Consider the following 16,242-nt stretch of genomic DNA (forward strand, 5'->3'; position numbering starts at 1 on the left):
CCCCTCCTCCTCTCTCTCTCTATATATATATATATATATATATATATATATTGGCATGTTACGTGCTGTTCTAAACGTTTATAACGACCAAACATTCAAACGTTTAAATACACTGTCACACCAACGGTCACTGACCGACACATGTGTCATGCTTTCACTTTTCCGTAACCAGGTCAAGGAAAGCGTTAATAAAAAATCCACAATAAAAGTGTCAAGGTTTCTGTCTTGATGGAGTTGAATCGGTGACAAATACGCGGAGAGAAAGCAATAAGAGCCACAGGTGTGTCAACAGTACGGTGTCCATCACTTGGCTCTATCCCTAAGGAAAACATACAACGGTCAAGTAGAGTTTGGCGGGCCCTATAGTCGACTTTTACCACATTGTTTTTCATAACAGATAGGCGGCTGTGTTGTAATACTTCGCAAGTGTGCATTACATACACATACCAAGCGTCAGCTACGTACCGAGACCCCCCATAAGCTCTCTATCTCAGGCATATAGGACCCACACAGACGTAAACGTCTTTTATGCTGAGGATATGAGAAAAAAGCTTGAAACATAGAACGAAGCTGAATTATTCTGGAATGATAAGAGATGGAGTAGGGAAATTTTGACTTTTTATTTTGGTGTGTAGTAGCATATCTATTGTGTGCGTGTGTGCGTGTGTGTGTGGCCTGTCCGTCTGTCTGTCCCTGGTTGTCAATGTGTATGTGCGTGTGGTCTCTCTCCCTAAGTGTTTTGTTTTGTTTGTTTTTCTTTTAATGCCCACGATCATGATAATGATCATTCTGGCATACTCATTTTCACCTGAGGTAAGTGAGCCAAGAGCACAAGGTTGGTGACATAGCAGGATTCGAAGTGTGCGTGGTCTATGTGCGTGCGTTTATATGTTTGTGTGTGTATCGTTGTGGCCATAGCTATTATTAGAGTCATTGAAACGTTACGGAAAAAAAACAACCTCCTTCACCGCCCTGCAGAAATAAGGTCAAGAGGTCCGCAAACTGACCACTTGGCTGAAGAGCCAACGCAAAGTTTACCCACTGATAAGCCGGTCGAAGTGTATACCGATAGTGGGTCTGTTATGTAACTAAAGGCTTATACAGAAGATAAACTACCTATCCCTTACTTACTCTCTGCCAATATCCTTCTCTAGCCTCTACCATGCTTCTGGAAGAAGCCGGAATGATATACATGTAGTAGAATTGGCCAAATACTAGTAGACAGATATTAAACATGCAAGGGGAGTTGGTCCGGTAAAGAGTACTGTTTGCCGCTCCTAGCGGACCAACTCCCCCGGTATGTTATCTGTCTATTTGGGCAATTTCTACTCTTTCCAGTCGCCTCCCGAATTCGCGAAGCCTGGTAGAGGCTATTCACAAACCAGATTTTGTCCAATTTCTACTTTTTCAACTCAACTCAACTCAACTCAACCCAACTCAATGTACGAGGTCGCGTAAAGAGGTCCCGAGTTCGATTCCTGCCATGCCACCGATCTTGTGTCCTTGGCAAAGGCACTTAACACTAACCACCTCGATCACTTCGCTCATATGAAAATGAGCTAGTATGTCTATTGTCCGTTCATGCGTTTGTCTTGTTGGTGGCGGCATAAATTTCATAAGTTGGAGAAACTTATGTTTTGTGACAAATGTTGGAATAAAAGAAAAATAACTCCAGGTGAGGTCTGAAAGAGTCAATCCTTTTCTCAGGAGAGCTGTTCCCCACTCAAGGGATCAAATAAAGAACGGTGACCTTGTATTTGCTGAAGGTCACGCTGAATGGTTGGATGCCGCCACCGAGTCGCAGGTGGGTCAATATTAGCGCTGAGACAGCAAATTTCCTCTCACGTAAACCCGCCGCACAGGTGGGAAATCTTAAGCATTAGTACATTGGAAGGATGCCTACCCAAGCATTAGATAGATGTTATAGTAGATATCAGTTTGATATGTTGTAACTCTGAAGAACTTGCCGTATATTGTACCTGTGACAATTGTTGTGCAATAAAGTTTGGTTTGATTTTGGTGTTAAAGTGCACAGCAGCAACGAAGTCACGGATGTGGAAAGAACAAAACACGTAACGTGTGAAGCTGCATGTTTTGGTTAAATGTTAAAGATACTAGTACATTACTAACACAATTGGAGACAGCAAATTCCCTCTCACGCAACTCTGCCGCACAGGTGTGAAATGTTGAAGTGCAAAGCAGCTACGAAGCCTATAGCCTCCTTCGCAGACTTGTTAGCCTAGGGGCCATCCTATTTGTATGCCGGGGCTCTCAGACTCCCCCTTAAGAAATTGTTTCTTAGGGGGGGAGTATGGGAGCCCCGGCATATGGGATGGTGCCCAGGCTACAGACTTGTGAGGCAGCGGCGGCGTTAATTTGTTTCGGGGAACGACGCGAGTTATTCCGCACTGAGGGACGGTTTTGCCGCCGAGGGACTTCGGAGAGACGGTTTTGACGCCCAACAATACGGCGAAACCGTCCCTCCCGGCAAAGTCCCTCGGCCGCAAAATCGTCCCTGGGACAGTATGGGTCAATAACATACAGATTGCCTTACTCAGCATATTTCCAGTTTTGCCGCCCTAAAATTGCATTGGATACCTTTAAGGTAAACACGACTGATTCATCTCCAGAAACCAGAATGAACTGGCCTGTCTGCATTCCTGTGCTCAGATAATGGATAGTCCTACCTGTCACCTGTCGGCAGGTGGGTTACAGGTATGCACACCTAGGCACGTCCTAACCTTATAAGGTGACACTAATCTCTTAAGACGGAGTCGTAGGGTTTTTTTTCGTCCTACAGTTGTCAGTGAGTCTATGACAGAACTTGCCTTTGACTAGCACGTCGGCAGAACATACCGCACCTGTGCGAAACCTGTAATGTATTGTGCATAGCACTTCGGCAGAATGTCTAATATAAGGTTGTATTCACGTATATAAGGTTAACATCCTTTCCGTGGTTTTCAAATGTTATGTCGGAGAAGATATCCTCTGCAACAGGCAAAATTCTGATGCAACGGGACCAAACATCCAACGAAATCCGTTAAAAATCAGGGTTTCGCGCACGCGCAGTACGTTCTACGGGGCAATACAATGATCATTTTCACCTGAGCAAAGTGAGGAAATTCGTGTTAAGTGCCTTGCAAGGGCACAGGGACGACGGCATGTCTGGACTCGAACCCGGGACCCAGTTAGAGATAGAGATATCTAAAGGGACATGAGAATTCTATTCTATACGATTATCCGTATTGAATCTAATATAATAAATTAATCTCACATGTCGTTCCGTTAGAAAATCACTTAATAACTATAACCTTAGGATAATTGACATTGAGAGGCTGTTAGTAATAAGATAAACTGTTGGTGATAAATTTACCTTGCAGTTTTAATCAGTGATACCGTAAATAAATACAATTGCGTTACGGCTATGCCCAGAAGATGCATAATATAGAAACATAATAAATCAAATGAATGGAAATGAATGATATCAAATGTATCCATAGTTCCATACTGTTTAGACTAACATTTCTGAAGTATACCAGACATGATGATTAGACATAGTCGTTTCCAGCTGTAATTCCTTTGGTTTATTAGCAATCATTTTGCTGTTTACATTATATTGTATGGGGAGGGAGTTTTTCTTCACATGTATCTGCTTCCATTTTAAGTTCCATATTAAGTGGGGCTGTTAAAATAAGTGTATAACTTGAGTGCAGTCCCACTGTGTCCTTGCCTTTTTATTGTTTTTCAATAAAACATAGTTGCACACCTTAAGATATGAATATGAATAGATTCTGTGCAGTGTCCTTGGACTAAGTTCAACAGAATCACAACAGATATCTAGGGCCCACTGGGGTTTGCGTAAGATCACGATATCCATCCATAATCAAATCAGCGCAATTACTATAGCGGTAGATTCCATTACCAAACCTATATGTAATCAAGCCCGTTTTTAATTGGGGTATAACAAAATCAAAAAAAGAGTGAAAACTAGACAAGAGAGACAGGAGGTTTTTTAACTATTTTCTTTTTTTTGCCGACATATATGACTGCGTGCCGCGCAGTGAGATATCTTGTATGTAATGACTACAATCCAGCACAAATTATATTTTGATGAGAAAACGCAATGACCTGGCGCCAGTGAGCCCGACTCTGGTTCGTTACGTTCTGATGAGTTTTACGTTATCTGACATGGCCTTGTCATGATTAGAACTTGTTGTTTGTGCCGTAGCGGTGATTCAAGGACACGTTGATAAAAAATATAAAAAATAAAACTAGAAAAGTAACATTTACGAAGCAAATTAATGCATGCTTCACGTGGTCTATAAAATATTGCAATGTTTATTCTTACTCAAACACATTCACATATATGGTGACTCAACAATGCTACAGTACTAGTTGCCATGGTGACAGACGTCAGAAACTCAGCTGGAAGAACAATATTATATGTTTTCCTTCTGCGGAGGCAAACATAATCAGGCATCCAAGCAGCACACTTTTCTAGCTATTCGGTCCATCGTGAATTTTGTACACGCTAGCTACACTAACTCTATTCCTTCTATAATGGCGTCCAAACAGTGAACGTACTGTGGCGATTTCACTGCATGAAACTTTATATCTTAAGCACATGTTAAAGCCTGCGTAAGGACACCCGCGAGTGGAAAAAAGGTACCTTAACCCACACTTTAAGTCTTGCGTGAATGGATTCTCTGAAGTGGAAAGTCCAACATTCTGACTACAAAGTTGTGATCCTGTCATACAAATAACTGAAAGCGCATTTTCAAAGCTATGTAATGCTTTAGCAAAGACAGAGCCACTTACCACAAGTGTAGACGCTTGTGAGAGTGACACACAAACACACGGCCATGTGTTTATATAGCCTGTAGGCGACACAGTTCTGAGGTCAACGTGCTTACGGCCATTGCAAGTCAGTTTTATGGAAAACATCAACGCGTGCATTAATTTTCACCTGATTTCGAAAAAAAAGAAGAAAATTTGTTGGCCATGCCGAAAATGGGTAAGTATGTAGTAAATGTCTTTCGGTTCAGAGACCATCGGGGATCCAGTAAACTTGAGGCACAATTGCTCGCTCGCCTTTGATGGCAAGTGTTGACAGTCTAAGGTGTTCCGTCGCATATGAATACCCAGTGTAGTAGCTGTGTAACCACGATGGTACGACAAGCTGTTTTCTACAGTTTTTTCTAGATAATTGATATGTATACACATATAGAAGGACAGGTAATACTGATATAACAAGAATAGCATACTTGTTGGTGCTGATATGTTATAGCCTCAATTCTTGTTTAACAACATTGGTAATCTCACAATTTAAAAACGTTAAGAATCTTTTTTTTGTCGGCATTGTTTTTTTCGCCCTATCGCATTATCTTTGTAGTCTGCGTACGGTGGCATCCATACAATTTACTTACTGTGGCCTGGATAAAGTTTACTGGGACTGTAAAACTCGGTCGGCAATGTGCGACGCGCCTGAACAAGTGACTCATATTGTTACTCTAACGATTAAACCCTTCTCAGAAATCAGACTAGATAAAAACATCCTGAGTGACATTTCAGAAGGGTTATATAAACATCAATATGGCAGCGAGCGAAATATTCCCTTGGTAAATAAAGGCCGGGTGGATACTTCAATGTACAGTCATACAAGTACATAAAGTTGGGGCAGCCCCGTTTAAGGCATTCAGGATTCAGTGCAATGCTGGGCGGCAGAAATGGATTGTTTCAAAGTCAATTTGCTGGTCATTCTTTTAATGTAGTAAGTTGAATAGAAAAAACTGTGAGGCAAAAATGCGATGTCGCTGACGGAAAATGGTTGCTTGTTTTTTTTAATCATAACATCAATGCATCACTCCAACAACACATCACAGTCGTTCTACAAGTACGTGCGAACTGTTTGGCGTATTGAACCCTCTCTGCTGGCCAATTTGATACTGTTTCTTGCAGACTAGGATTTGCTTGTAATTTTTTATTTTATTTTGGAGAGCACTTCGGCTTCTCAGAAACCATATGTAGTCCGTAGAAAAACAGAACATGCATATGGTCATCTGAAACTTCCTGAGCAAGAAACGTGAGCTTTGTGTGACTGTGCACCGGAAGGGCATGCAGGGCGGATGTTGGGAATGGATGTAGGCCAACAAGAATACCGTTACAGTCTTACCATGAAATATGACACCTCATAAAACAAGGATAGCCAAGGAGGACCTCTTGCAGTTTTAGCATGAATTGCAAGGAAGAACGTAACAGGCGTGTGTAGAAAATTAATGTGGGGCAAGTGTACATAAAATATGATAAGGATTGTCCATAAATAACACTGTAGTACATGTGGTAAGCTAGCCAAAGTTGACCTCTTGCAGTTTTAGCTTGAAAGACAAGGAAAAATAACACGGAGACAGGCTGATGTAGAAAATTAATATGGGCCAAGCGTACATAAAGTTTGATACCAATCAATAAGACTGTATAGTAGTACATGTAGTAAGCTATTCTATGATGACCTCTTGCAGTTGTAGCTTGAACTACAAGGTAAAGTGTCATCACCCTTCCACCGGAGCATTCAGTGGCCAAGATGTTGCAAGACTCTGGCCAATGCCTGCTATCTTCTTCTTCTTCCTCTTCTTGAGGTATACTGTGCAACATCCCTCTGTTGGGGTAAGATGCACAGGGGTGCATTTGACAAGATTGCCTTCCTATCTTGTGCTTGGTCACCCTTTTGGTCAATAACCACGTCCAAGTACAAAATAAAGCTACCATTAGCCGACTGCTGCCCACCCCTGTGGCAGGGACAACAGCAGCAGTATAATCAAATCCTGGATAGTGAGTGAGTGAGTGAGTGAGTGAGTGTACAAAATATAGTTATCAAATTTTATTGCAGATTGGCTGGTTGCACACAGTCATGATTGCAGCTTTGAACATTGTTGTATCTAAATTAAGAGCAAGATACATGCAGTATATCAAAGAAAGGTAACAGGCTTGGACTAATACATTTAGCATCTCAGAGATACAAAATGTACATGTAATGTTATGTATAGGGGCATTTTTACTTTTTGTATTGTCCTATGTTACATAATGCTGCTTTAAAAAGTTGCATTATGTAACAATAGGACAATACAAAAAGTCAATTTTCTTCCTGTCTCTCTAATCATTATCATTTCAGGAGACCATCCAAGAGTAAGTCCTTTTTACTTCTTCTATGATAGGCTCTGTTTCTTAAAAATGCAAATTTTAAAAATGTATTCTGTGGAAAAACATGGTCATGCATAATTTAAAAACTGGCAACTTATAGAGTCATCTAGAGACAACAAGAACCAAAGTTGCCAGATTTTTTTTACAAAAGACTGATTTTCTACTTTTTCGCTTAAATATCTACAGAAATATTAATCACTATCAAAAATTGTCAACAAAAACTGTACAGATGAGTTCAAGGTCAAACAAATGAACAAACGAAGGTCAAAAGTTGGCTACCAGTCATCATCATCATCACTGGAGTCGTCCTGTGAGGGTCGTCCGACTGCCTGTTTTACTGAGGACATCATTTTGTCCTCTATCTTGGGGGTTGGGTCCTCTTCTAGCGTGGTTTTAATGGCACCTGATTTGGACAGCTTCCACTCCAACTCTGTGATGGGACAGGCAGATAAATGTGTCAGCAAGGACAGCTATGTTTAGGCCTAGGGAAAAAAATGTTGTGTTTCCTGTCTTAGTCCTGAAAAAATTAGGTCGGTAGGTGGGGATTTTCTTTTTTTTTTCTTTTCTTTTTTAGACTTAAGTGATAGGGGTCCAACTTATACAAGTTGGAAAACCGATTGTACATTTTACCACTCACGTGTCAGATCGTGGAGCTACAGTGTAGAATTGGTCAATTAGATCGAAAAATATGTCCTTGCAGGGGTCTACGCAAAAAAGACTAGGGTCGGCAGTTCTTTTTAGGGTTGGTCGGGAAACAGGAAACACCAACATTTTTTTCCTAGCCCTTATCTAGAATATCTTTTGTTTTGCTGCCCTGAAACTGGATTGCCTTTAGTAGCATACCTACCATCCTGTGTCAGATTTGATCTCTGTGTAGTTTAACTTAGTGTTGGAATAAAGTTCAACATTCTACTATGATAACTACCAATACAGATGAACTTTCATGATAATGTACCATCCTGTGTCAGATTCATCCCTCCGAATTCAAACGGACCAATCAGCTGAGCCTTCATCTCGCCCTGGTAGTACACGAACACGGTGGGCAGGTTCTTGTCAGGGTAGTTGGGTATACAGACGGTCGAGATGCTGCGCAGGAACTTGGTCTGTGGAAACTTCATGGAGAGGATGTCTAGATGCCTGTTGACGAGGGCACACAGGGGGATTCTGGAACAGAGAAAGGTGGAAAAGATAACATTAGCTATGCCAACTGAGGAAGACGCTTTTAAATACGGTCAAACTTGCCCAAGCGACCACCTCTAAAAGCCAGACATCTGGTCATAACGGCCACTTTTTCTCCATCGCAATGTTATCCCCGTAGATATTAACATTAAGAGACTTTATCATTTTGTTCAATGTGTTGCCTGATATCAGCTATTGCGATGTTGCAATTCTAAATTGATTTGATTCAATTTATTAAAATTGTAAGAATGCAATACATGTGGAACACAGGCAGCTGTTGCTGGTGTTGTGTCCCGCACAGAGAGACAAATGCAGGACAGACAATACTCATTTTTATTTGAGTTACGTGAGGAAAGTCTTGTAACAACAAAGTGCCTTTCCCAAGGGCACAAGATCGGTGGCATGTCAGGACTCGAACCCAGGACCTCACAATTGGATCCAAGTCGAGCACTCTGCCATTACGTCACATGACCCCACATAAATAAAATACACGTATTTAAAAAAAAAGCTGACCCCTGTTTGTATAGATGTAGTATGACCCAGACGCCGTCGCCTGCCTTGTTGACCTGGTCGACCCAGTCGTTAGCTGAGATCTCCCGCACCTCCCCGTACTTCGCCTTGGCAGCTGCAGCCATCATCTCAGCTATACGCTGTCTCCTGGAGGAGAAAAAAACGAGACACCAACATCACCAAAATGTCCAAAATTCTGACGAAAAACGGTTACTGGAAGGAGCTGAATTGATTTTTAGGGTACCACCCAGAAAATAAAGGACTAAATCAAACCAGCTGCCATCAACTCAGCTATACACTGTCTCCTGGGGGGGAAACATCAGCACATGGCAATATTAGCTGTTAGCTGGAATGAGATTCCACAGACTATCAAAGCAGCTACTACTGTTTCTTCCTTCAAGTTCAAACGCTGACTTAATGACAAATGGTCTATGAGTATGGATTTGTGTGTTTGTGTGTTTATTTGTCCTCAAAGTTTGTAGATTTTTATATATGTTTGTTTTGTCCTGTAAGTACTTTCGGTACGTTTTGCCATATTATTTTGTTTCTTGTATTATTTGTACATGTATGTTTTCAATGTGTTCTGTGTCCAGGGCCCCACTGCAAAGTGTTTGCCTGATCCTAACACTAACTACTAACTCATTTAGGCATAGAACTACATGAAGATACTAGTTAGGCTCTGGATACAAAAGCGGTAAGACCTCACCTGTAGGCCTCGATGACTCTCTCATCCTCCTCATCTTCCTGTTCCTCCAGCTCCTCTAACGTCATGTCTTCTACCTTCTTATCTGGGGAGATAGATAAACAACTGTTTATCAACAACAGGATTCAAGGAGGGTAGTACATGTATAAAATGTATAACAGTTGTATACAAAATGCAGAAGAAGAACTTTATTGCATGACAATTTGTAGTACATGGTACAATGTATGGCAACAACATAACACAAATACTACAGTGTATACCTTTATACCATCTTCAAGATCATCATAGCTTCAAGATGAGGAGGCTTCGCCTGTAGTAATCCCGGTCAAGTATGTTACTCATGTGCTGTACTTTAGGCTCTTCCAATGTTTGTCTAACCATGACTTAAACTCATTAACTGTGTTTAATGACTCATCAACTCATTAACTCATGACCTTAACTGACCACTTAACTGTGGTCTTAGAAGTTAGAGTCTACCACAGACACCAATCGCTTACCACTCAACACTGAAGGTCTACCTTCTAAGCCAAGAAGCTTTGTATAGAATAAAACTAAAATCCTACGTACAAAAACATTGCCCACTGAATTAAAGAATATGAATCTATAGTAGAAGACCTACGCTGTTTTTCGAGGAGTCTCTCCACGATCATGTCCTCCAGCTGCTGCTCTGTGATCTCTGGTTTCTCCTTCTTGGGAAGAATTCCCTTCTTACGCAGGATGTCGTTCCACTCCGTGTCTTCATCTGGGTTCTGAGGGGGATAGAATTATAACATTTTAGTGATAGATGGGCTTTTACAAGGAAACAACAAAAGACAGTACCAACCTATAAACATTCACTCGCTCGCTCGCTCGCCCACTCACTCACTCACTCACTCATACACATTCTGTAGCATTACGTTAGGCTTTAAAATAGTAGAAATTTGACAGCTTTATTACATTGAATTACAGAAGTTGTCTATGAATTAAAAAAAATTGAAAAGCCCAAGTATGCTATTACGGAAAAGGGCATGTGGGCACCTAGGCTAGGGGTTGAGAATTTTCTAGAAATATATGTAAGTTGTGGATTCCACAATGGATCTACATCTACAGCAGAGGTAAAGTATTATACAATATAGTATTCATACAATATCTGTAGACTGTGTTGATGAAGTTGTGTTTATAATTAGCTGATGACCTGTTCCTAATCAGCTGTTCAACTCAAGTCATCGGGGAGCCATTTTGTTACCATATATGGTCATTACCAGACAGCCGTCATATTTGTGCCCCCCTCCCCAAATTATACCGTATAATTCATCGTCGACATAAAAATTGAACCGTGCAAAATATCTACAGAATATGCCACGAAAGGGCTAATATGACTACGTAGAATAGCAATTTTTATAGGAATTGCGGTATTACCATAACTTTATAGATTTTAAGAAAGAGAAACGCAACGTTTTTACATAGCCAAGTAGTAAGATCTAGTAACGTTACAACAAAATTATCTGGACAACATGTGCACATAGATTCGACATTTTAGAGAACTGACCGCCAAAGCTAGCTACTTTATGACAAGAAATCTTCCTGAAGAACTCACCTGCATGTTTGATTTGAAGGGTTTCCGACAATCTTAAGAGAAACGTGGAAAATCGTGTCTAAATCGGGAGTGAAAATGTCCGGAATGTGAGTCACACGGTCGGGGATGTCGTCTGCAAGGGTGAGGTCATTTCCGCTTCCGCTTGAGCACTACCATTGTCATATAGGGGTGTACGGCCTGCACCTTTTTATCTGTGTTTCAATTTATATATGATTAATTATCATAGATAGATGAATTACTAGTAATATCGTTCTGTTATTAGTTAGACCACATACATTATATAAAGATAAATCACACCTTATCAATTTCCTTAAAGTTATTGCATATGGACGCGGCCGTGAACTTTAGGTCAATGACCCCCAATGAACTAACTGCAACTAAACGCAAATAAAAAAGAAAAGCAACAAACTTAGCTTCACGCAACATGCGTAGAAATTCGATTTCCTGACTTTACTAATATGTAGATGGGCTTATAAAAATGTTACTAACGTTAAAGTTTATTATTCAAATCGCTTTTGGACGAATTTTGCTAGAAGTATTTGTTGATGGTTTGATGCTATCGTGCCACCATAAAAAGTAAGGGAAACTTGCAACTTGAAACTTGGTCTTTGTGAAAACCAAGAAAAGAACACTTTGTTTCAGTGTCTAAGTGACTCAAAGTCTTCCACCAAAAGATGCCTGACTTGAAAGAAAAGGTGGCCATCATCACAGGTAAGTAGACGGGATCTTTCGGTGTGTTCGATACTTGTATTTTAAAAAATGTTGTATGGCCCCGGAGTGGGGAGGGGGGCGTGTCCTCTTTGATTTATAAACATGCATGTATGTTTGCTGACAAGCTTTGCAATGACTTTCTTTGAATTTGTAATTGTGGCAATATATGATAAAATCAACAATTGTTGTTAATTGAAAAGTTTCCTGAACATTGTATCCTGACTATTTTACCATTACAGAAAGAATTTCATACTTGTACTTTTTCACTTTAGTAGAAGGTGTAATAACCCTTTACTGTGTACAAATAGGTAAATATATAAAAGAATGTTTAGACCATAGAAGTTGTATAAGTTGATTCATCTATTGTCACAAGTTGAATGTAGGTTAATTTTGTTGTGCCCACGTATCTGCCTGTATGTTTACATGTAGTTTTAGACCTTATGAAAGTCGCTGTACTTTTGTTGCGTCAATTAAGTTCATTATTGTATAACTTAAGTACATTTTTGTCTTTTCAACACTTCAGGTGCAAGTTCTGGCATCGGGAAGGGGACAGCTGTGGAATTTGCTCAGCTGGGAGCGCACCTGGCTCTGACTGGGAGAAACCAGGAAAACCTGCAGGCCACAGCAAAGGCCTGTGTGGAGGCAGGGACTCCAGAAGACAAGGTACTTGTTAGTTTGTTTCTTTATCACATTTCTATGTCTTAAATTCTATAGTTAAGCTTTTTCTGATATGTTCATATGTTGTTCATCATTACAGCTATAGTATGGAAAGATTACATAGAATGGACATATTCATAAAGAGTTTTCAAACACATTCGGTTTTGCAACTTTTTGAACTTGGGATTGTAGTAATTGATCATTGAGACAACTTTATTTTCACTAACATCTCTTGTTTTTCTCCAATTAGATTGTGCTTATGACAGGATCATTTAGTGTACATCATTGACATTGTCGTAACCCTCTGATTTCTTCTTCTTTCAGATCCTGCTTGTAATAGGAGACATCTGCGAAGAACAAGTGCAGAAAAACCTGGTGGAACAAACTGTCCAGACGTTTGGCAAGATAGATGTGCTGGTATGAAAAACTGTCTGTCCAATGAGAGCATGGCAATTAGCAGTTCAACCAATGAGAGCATAGCAATTAGCAGTTCGACCAATGAGAGAGAGGCTACATTCCCATCAAATATTTACATTTTATGTTGTTATTTTGCATTTCTACATTTTGAAGGAGTTGGATGGGGATCAGTCTATGCAATAACAACATTGTATCATCTGAAATGATTTTGTACTCCATATCTGTTTGGCTCAGTTTCTTCCTCTATTTCTCCAAACAAATAAGGTCAATGACATCACCATGGTAACTGGTGTTGGGTTACATCATGTTGCAATTTTATAGCAGGAGGGATTTAGACTGCTCTCACCATATACATGTATATGAATGTGTTTGAGTAAGAATTAACAGAGTAGACCGTATGCAAAAGTAAACATTATGCATTTGCTTTGCAAATGTTACCTTTCTAGTTGGTATATTGTTTCAATGTGACCACTGCAAAAGGTTCAAGATTGACAGTATTCAATGCAATTTCCATATAGGTGAACAGTGCAGGAATTGCCCACCTGGCAAGTATTGAGACAACAGACATGGCGGAGTATGACAAACTGATGAACGTTAACGTTCGCAGTATGGTGGCCTTGACTCAGTTATGTGTGCCACACCTCATAAAAACTAAAGGTAATGTTCTTTTTGAATGTTTGTTTGTGTGTGTGTGCATGTGAGTGTGTGTGTATTTGTATGTATGTGTGTGTGTGTGTGTGTGTGGATGTGTGTATGTGTAAAGACACATTATTCTGAGAACTTAGTTAAGATACTTTGGTTATGGAATGAAGCAAAGTAGGGCTAGAAATACATTCTTTCATGTACTATATATACAATAAGGCAATTTTTTTCACTCTGTAGTGTTTAAGTCCATGTATGTTTTTGTGTTGCCTATCATGAAGTTTTCAATGCATGATAATTTGTTGAATCTTAATTGAAACTTGAGTTATTTCTTTTGCCACTCCCAGGTTCCATTGTGAATGTGTCCAGTGTTAATGGCATGCGAGCGGTAAGTCAACTGAACGTCCTGAAAATTCTAAGTTGCAAGTTATACTAGTACTTTTTCTCCGTAACAAAGAGTCTATAAATTTTCAAGTTCTTAAGCCAATATTTTAATTGGATCCATAGTTTGTAATGATATTGATGTTATCTAATAAGTAGAGCTGTGTACCTAAACAAATTTTAGGTACAGGTACAGGTACACAGGTTTAGGTACAGGTCCGGACCTGAACCTGTACCTGAACAATTCGACCAATTTATATGCTCTTTTGAACTCCTTCAATAACAAAAAAAATTAATAAACTCGATAGTTAAGGTTTATTCTTTGTTTATGGCGAATGCTCAGATAAAATATAGGCAAAACTAAGATGTTTTTATTTTCATGAACACACTGTCCTTACACAGAGACCCATTGTGGACCAGCTATTTACACATTTGAGGTCACATATAGGCATAAAATTGGTGTGAAATTGTTTAGGTACAGTACCGGTGCTGAGGGATTAGGTATTTTGGACCTGTACCTAATCAATTTTTCCGGTACAGTATCGGTACTGCGTACCGGTACACAGCTCTACTAATAAGTTATGATTTAATGACTTACAGTTTGCTGGACTTCTGGCCTACTGTATGAGCAAGTCAGCTGTGGACCAGTTTACAAGATGTGTTGCACTTGGTGAGTAAAACTAAATGTTTGTTTCTTTTTTCAGTTTGATTTTACTTTATATTCAAGGCAATTGGACCAGAATTCAGATATAACTGGGAGCAATCAAGTCACCAAACATAAATTAGGCACCATACAGCTGACATAATCTCTTTTCATATTTCAGAACTAGCTTCCAAGCAAATCAGAGTCAACTCTGTCAAGTAAGTTTAACTTTCCAGTTCTTGTCTAGACCATGCCTTCAACCTTGACATATTACCCAATACAGTCAGTCCCAATACAACAATGCATCATGCTGCACAGGTGCAGTATCTTGTATATGTATGATGACTCCTGGATATTCTTTAATATCTCTTCACAGCCCTGGCGTGATCATAACAGATGTGCACAGGAGGGCTGGACTTGATGAAGAAAGATATGCCAAGGTAATATCCTCCTCAATTTTCATAATATTATGGACAAAAATATTATGATCAAGGAACCTCCTTGTTATAATGTTGTGTTAATACAAGTAACTTTCTAAATATTAACTCTGCTCTGTTAATTCTTACTCAAACACTTTCATATATATAATCAGACAGGAGTCTAAATCCCTCCTGCTATAAAATTGCAACATGATGTAACCCAACACTAGTTACCATGGTAACAGACACAACATTGGTCCAAGTCATTGAGGTCACTGTTTGGAGAAGAAGAAGAAACTGAGCAAAAACAATATGATTTCCTTTGGTAAACATAATAAACATTGATGTTGCTTTTTTTTTCTAGTTTCTGGAACATTCTAAGACCACCCATGCCCTGGGGAGGGTCGGAGACGTTTCCGAAGTTGCGAAGACCATCGCCTTCCTGGCCTCGTCAGACGCGTCCTTCATAACCGGCGCCCAGGTCCCCGTGGACGGGGGAAGGCACGCCATGTGTCCCCGTTAACTTTGTTATGAGTTTTTCCCTCAAATAGTGTTGGGTTTCTAAAAAAAATGCTGATTTGGTCATGCTAGCATTGCTTGGATTGTATGTATATGCATGGATGGATTTCCTCTGTGCAAAACACATTATTGAGCATAGCTGCATCACACATACCAAGCAAGTAGAAAAGTTGAGCTTGTATTTTCTTAAAGTGTGAGTTCAAGCGCTAAGTGCTTTGTAGTTATATCAATATATTTCTAGGGTAAACGTATAAGGATGGCACAAGAAAAATTTGCTGATGTTGAAACAGTGTATTATGTAGAAAGTACACCAGTTTTTGATTTAGAAAAATGACATATGCATATGGAGCTTTAAAAAGCAGTAAAGTTTATTTATAGGATATGTACAGCATTAGAAAAATGTCATTCGGCAAGCAAACGGATATTGTTTACCTTCACTTGGTCTAGCCTAACAAACTACAGTTAAGTTTTATTTATTCTCACACAAAAACATTCATATGCGAGTATTTTTTGTTACCAGCCAATATCAGTGAAAACATGATTCAGTACCAAGGACAGGGATAGCCATATCCATGTGAACATCATCAAGCAGTGTCCATGTGATCATTCAGTACCAAGGACAGGGACAGCAATGTCCATGTGATCACCATTCAGTACCAAGGACAGGGATAGCAATGTCAGTGTGAACAAC

General features: G+C 39.7%; 2 protein-coding genes across 2 annotated transcripts; one reads left to right on the top strand and one right to left on the bottom strand.

Annotated features, from left to right (window-relative positions):
- Window positions 1–7,330: 7,330 nt before the first annotated feature.
- Window positions 7,331–11,291, bottom strand: LOC109473061 (phosducin-like protein 3). The gene is made up of 6 exons (XM_019772963.1): window positions 11,163–11,291; window positions 10,206–10,335; window positions 9,590–9,671; window positions 8,887–9,030; window positions 8,150–8,358; window positions 7,331–7,624 (listed from the first exon to the last, which is right to left on the bottom strand). The coding sequence occupies exons 1-6, from the start codon at window positions 11,166–11,168 to the stop codon at window positions 7,470–7,472; spliced, it is 726 nt and encodes a 241-aa protein (XP_019628522.1). The 5' UTR covers window positions 11,169–11,291; the 3' UTR covers window positions 7,331–7,469.
- Window positions 11,292–11,696: 405 nt separating this feature from the next.
- On the top strand, window positions 11,697–16,140 carry LOC109473057 (3-oxoacyl-[acyl-carrier-protein] reductase FabG-like). Its single transcript, XM_019772958.1, has 9 exons — window positions 11,697–11,873; window positions 12,397–12,536; window positions 12,855–12,947; window positions 13,466–13,604; window positions 13,937–13,977; window positions 14,571–14,640; window positions 14,795–14,831; window positions 14,990–15,053; window positions 15,397–16,140. Exons 1-9 carry the CDS (start codon window positions 11,837–11,839, stop codon window positions 15,553–15,555), a joined length of 780 nt encoding a protein of 259 aa, XP_019628517.1. The 5' UTR covers window positions 11,697–11,836; the 3' UTR covers window positions 15,556–16,140.
- The last annotated feature ends 102 nt before the right edge of the window (window positions 16,141–16,242 follow it).

Source organism: Branchiostoma belcheri, unplaced genomic scaffold, assembly GCF_001625305.1.
Source record: "Branchiostoma belcheri isolate BF01 breed outbred unplaced genomic scaffold, Haploidv18h27 scaffold29, whole genome shotgun sequence".
NCBI classification, from domain to species: domain Eukaryota; kingdom Metazoa; phylum Chordata; class Leptocardii; order Amphioxiformes; family Branchiostomatidae; genus Branchiostoma; species Branchiostoma belcheri.

Excerpts from the sequence above, each read along its gene's own strand:
- LOC109473061 (XM_019772963.1), bottom strand. Across the intron at positions 8,359-8,886 it reads CTACATCTATACAAACAGGG|AATCCCCCTGTGTGCCCTCG; the intron begins GTCAGCTTTTTT and ends TCTCTGTTCCAG. Across the intron at positions 7,625-8,149 it reads GATGAATCTGACACAGGATG|AGTTGGAGTGGAAGCTGTCC; the intron begins GTACATTATCAT and ends GTCCCATCACAG.
- LOC109473057 (XM_019772958.1), top strand. The coding sequence starts at position 11,837 with ATGCCTGACTTGAAAGAAAAGGTGGCCATCATCACAG. Across the intron at positions 13,605-13,936 it reads ACACCTCATAAAAACTAAAG|GTTCCATTGTGAATGTGTCC; the intron begins GTAATGTTCTTT and ends TGCCACTCCCAG. Across the intron at positions 14,832-14,989 it reads ATCAGAGTCAACTCTGTCAA|CCCTGGCGTGATCATAACAG; the intron begins GTAAGTTTAACT and ends ATCTCTTCACAG.